We start from the raw sequence: 3886 nt of genomic DNA, 5'->3' as shown, positions 1-3886 counted from the left end.
ATGTCACGAATTCAAAGAAACCTTCAACAATTTTAAATGTACGTAATTTTCCTAAAACTATCATGAATGATAGAAAATTCTCATCATTTTTAAAAAATAATCATATAAAACAAAAAAATGACAAATCAATGGAAGGGATAAGGAAAAAACGAAGAAAAAACGAGGAAAACTGGCACCAGCACGGTGGACCGGCCAACTAGCGACGCGCGGTGGACCGGCTCATATTGTGTGGAAACCTCACAATACCCGCTGGCCCAGCCCATACCCAGCCCACCCTTCTTCGTCTCACACCGCACCTCCGTCGCTCCAATCTTCCGCCGCCGTCGCCTCCTCTCCCAACGCATCTCTGGCCCCTCTCCGGTGCTCTCCCCGGGCTCAGAGCAGAGCCCGCTAGGGCACTGTCGGCAACCCTTCTTCCTTCACCTCCGAGGAGCAGCCAGGAGTGGGCGTCGCCGGCGAGGCGTCGGCCTCATCACCAACGGTGACCTCGGGCTCCTCCCGGCGGGTATTCAAGGTAAATTTCTTCCCTTTGGACCGCTTCTTCTTGAGATTATCTCCAGTTGCATGTAGTCACTGGTCCTCTACTGAATTGATCAAGAAATAAATCAACACAAAGCAGCCTAGATGTTCCTGAACCAAGATAGAAAATTTTAAAGACATGAACAAATTACAGCAATTCGTGATTAGATCTAGCACATCTCTAATGCGTGCTCCGGGGTGTCGCTTTTCCGTTACCAGTTTGGCAGAAACACACGAAGATTTTTATACACCGGTATAACTTGTGTGGCTCTTATTACCAGTATATGTTGTGGAACAGGGAAGCAGATTTGTGAGGTTGTTTGTGTTGACCAATAGCTGTGAAGCTCTGCTGCACGTTTAATTGTAACATCAAGCGAGTTTTGGTGCCGATGGACGGGGGCACCTCTAGCAAGAGACGAGTAGAAGCCCCGGGAGAGGGACAGAGCAGCTGCAAGAGGCAGAATGCAACCATGGGGATGGACACCCTCGACTGCCCCGTCTGCTTTCATCCCCTCAGACCTCCGATATACCAGGTACATGCATGTGCATATATTTAGTTATCTGTCTCTCAAAGTTCAGATCAAATTTAAAACTACTAGCCATTAGATATAATGCTAGTACTTGCTAAAAACAAGTTTCTTGTGACAGCATGGAACGGAGCAGATGTGGTCGCTGAATTTTTGTTTCCGTAGAGAATTAGGACACTAATAATTTTGGTTGAGATCAAAACTGCTAGCAATAATCTACACCGTTTTCTAGTCTACAGCTGTTCCCTAGTAGGAGATTAATCAAGGGCGCACCCTGGACACACAATGCTACTTGCTAAAAAACAGTTTATTGAGACAATATGGATCAGAGTAGCTATGGTCGCTGAAATTCGTTTTGTAGAGAATGTATTAGGACAGTAATATTTTGATCGATACTGAAACTGTTAGCAACTATGTACACCGTTTTCTAGTCTACAGCTGTTCCCTAGTAGGCTATGGATCAAGGGTGGATGATATATATACCTCTCTAATAGCATTATGTTTGGTTTGCCCCCCTTTGGAGTTGTATATCGGTCATACTATAAGCTCACAACTTCAAATTTACAGACTTACGAATAGTTCAGAAATTTTGTGCGGTGCTGACTTATCATATTGCTATTGTAGTATTAGTACTTCAACAGTTCAACTCTGATTTGTGTTAAAAAGTTTTTCTCACATGAGGACCCGGTTAATTCTTCCTTCTCCACAGTGTTCTGTGGGGCATTTCGTATGCTCATCTTGCCGCCCGAAGCTCGTGCGCAACAAGTGTCACTTGTGCTCTGCCGAAACTACCTTCAAGCGCTGTCTAGGGATGGAACGTCTCATGGAATCAGTCACGGTCGCTTGCTCCAATGCCAATTATGGATGCGCCCAGAAGCTCACTTACTACCAGAGGGAAGAGCATGAGGACGCGTGCCCGAGCGCCCCATGTTTCTGCCCGGCGTCCAGCTGCAGCTTTGCAGGGCCAACAGACGCCCTCCTTGAACATTCCGCCTCCCAGCACAAGTGGCCGTGTACAACCATCAATTACTCCGAAGATGTTGAGCTCTGCCTAGAACCAGGTCTACATTTTCTTCGTACCAAAGACAGGGAAATTTTCCTGCTCAACGTGGCACTAGAGCCATACGGGCATGCCATCTCTGTCGTCTGCATCCAACCTAAAGCTATAAACTCCAAGTTCAAGTGTAGGATGTCCTTGGTTCCTTTTTGAACGACTATTATCAGAGATCAGTTTACAAGATACGAAGCTCATCGTTGTCTGATGGGCTACCAAAGGGATACAACTTAATTCTGCCCAAGGATGAGATAACTGATGATGGAAAGGGTACCTTGCTTACGTTCTCCATTGATGATCCTAATCCTAAAGTAAAGGTGCGTGAGCCCATATGTCTGAAACCAGTACGCGGTGTATGATTGAAGTGGTAAGGTTCAGCGTGGACGTTCGCGGCTTTCACTGTTTGGATTTCATGACTTGTAGAAGTATATGCTAAGAGGCTTTATGATCTCAGACTCTGCTTCGTAGTTGTTTCGATGAAGTGCACTTTGTTTAGGCTTTCCAGTTCATGTAAGGAATGTTTTACTGATTTGGGAGGCGCCGGATCAAATGTTTGATGTTGTGACACCGCCGTGAAATTGTGTCTGAAGTACTAAATGATCATTTGGTTCTGCTGACTGATGCAATCTTTGTTGTTTGCTGCTTTTAAGTCATGTCATGGACCAAAACTGTTCAGGGAACATGCTGTTTCGAGTTGAAACAAGTGAAATGGGTTACGTTGATCATGTAAGTGTACCTAGCCATAGATTTCAAATGCTCTTTGTTGGATACGCTATCATCTTTTTGGTTGGTGTTGAAAGATAGAACTTGTCAATTTTTTGAACCAAATCTTAGGTTAAGTTCATAGGAACTAAAACACAAACACAATTTGATTGGATTTTTTAAACTAACTTCCTAAGAGATTCTTTGCCTGAAATAGCAAAAAGGCTCAAATTAAGAAAAAATAATTAACATCCAAAATGGTGCCTGCTTTCTTCAGCACGTACTCCGAGGTTAGTCAGCAGTCCCCTCTCACTTGAGAAATTTGGATATTTGACGCTGAACATCTGGCTTTGCAACATTGCCACTATTAAGACAGACTTCGCAAAATTACCACCCAGACCCAGCTGGTGAACACCTTGATTAACATGCCATTTGCCCTCTTTTACCGATTTCCTTGAACAACTTCGCTTCCAATGCCCAAAGTGCATTCATAAAGAAGAGAAGTATCCATGTTAACTTCATGTACGTCAGAAGCTTTGCCTGTTGCCTCCACGGAAATAAAAAGGCAAACTTGCTTTTCATGATGGACATTCGCAAGGCTTTTGATTCAATTAGATGGGACTACAAGCTTTGGACGATGCTCTCGTTCGCCAAGGAAAAAAGCTCATCGCAGCTCAAGGCATCTGGCGGCGCTGTGGGGGAAGGAAAGCGACGCTAACGGCCTCGCTGTCGATCAGGGACAAGATGCGTGCGGCAACAATGGCATGGCCCCTCTTGTGTGGGGAGGAGGGGTGGAGGCAAAGAGGAGAGAGGGAATGGTGCTTGCGGGAGGTGGAAGGCACGTAAGGGGATAAGGTAAAAGAAGACGTCGGTGGTGGGGTGGGCCTTAACTATGCAGGTGGCTGTGTGGGAGGTGCCAGTGAACCGTGCGACCGCCGCTCCGCAAGACTTAGCCGGTCACCGGGCGTAAATTGTTTACTTATGTTTTATTGCTCCGTAAGAATGCATGGACACCTTACTGTTTGCTTGTTTGCCACTTTTTGTGCACTTTTCATATTCCGTTGTTATGTTTCTTTTTCTGAAG

At 45.3% G+C, this 3886-nt stretch overlaps 1 protein-coding gene across 2 annotated transcripts; it reads left to right on the top strand.

The window, feature by feature from the left end:
* Nucleotides 1–264: 264 nt before the first annotated feature.
* LOC123073727 (putative E3 ubiquitin-protein ligase SINA-like 6) lies at nucleotides 265–2665 on the top strand. Of its 2 annotated transcripts, none has more exons than XM_044496775.1 (3): nucleotides 265–514; nucleotides 818–1052; nucleotides 1756–2665. In XM_044496775.1, the coding sequence occupies exons 2-3, from the start codon at nucleotides 909–911 to the stop codon at nucleotides 2254–2256; spliced, it is 645 nt and encodes a 214-aa protein (XP_044352710.1). In that variant the 5' UTR covers nucleotides 265–514; nucleotides 818–908; the 3' UTR covers nucleotides 2257–2665. The 2 variants fall into 2 exon arrangements, with proteins under 2 accessions (XP_044352710.1, XP_044352711.1); XM_044496776.1 differs by having other exon boundaries at nucleotides 801–1052.
* The last annotated feature ends 1221 nt before the right edge of the window (nucleotides 2666–3886 follow it).

The sequence above is a fragment of the Triticum aestivum genome, chromosome 3D (assembly GCF_018294505.1).
Source record: "Triticum aestivum cultivar Chinese Spring chromosome 3D, IWGSC CS RefSeq v2.1, whole genome shotgun sequence".
NCBI lineage: Eukaryota > Viridiplantae > Streptophyta > Magnoliopsida > Poales > Poaceae > Triticum > Triticum aestivum.
Note: the sequence above shows the minus strand (reverse complement) of the source record. Positions and strands in the feature narration are given on the sequence as shown.

What these genes read in the sequence shown, in the direction of transcription:
- LOC123073727 (XM_044496775.1), top strand. Translation starts at nt 909, where the DNA reads ATGGACGGGGGCACCTCTAGCAAGAGACGAGTAGAAGCCCCGGGAGAG. An exon ending in TCAGACCTCCGATATACCAG is followed by an intron (nt 1,053 to 1,755) that starts GTACATGCATGT and finishes CCTTCTCCACAG; the next exon opens with TGTTCTGTGGGGCATTTCGT.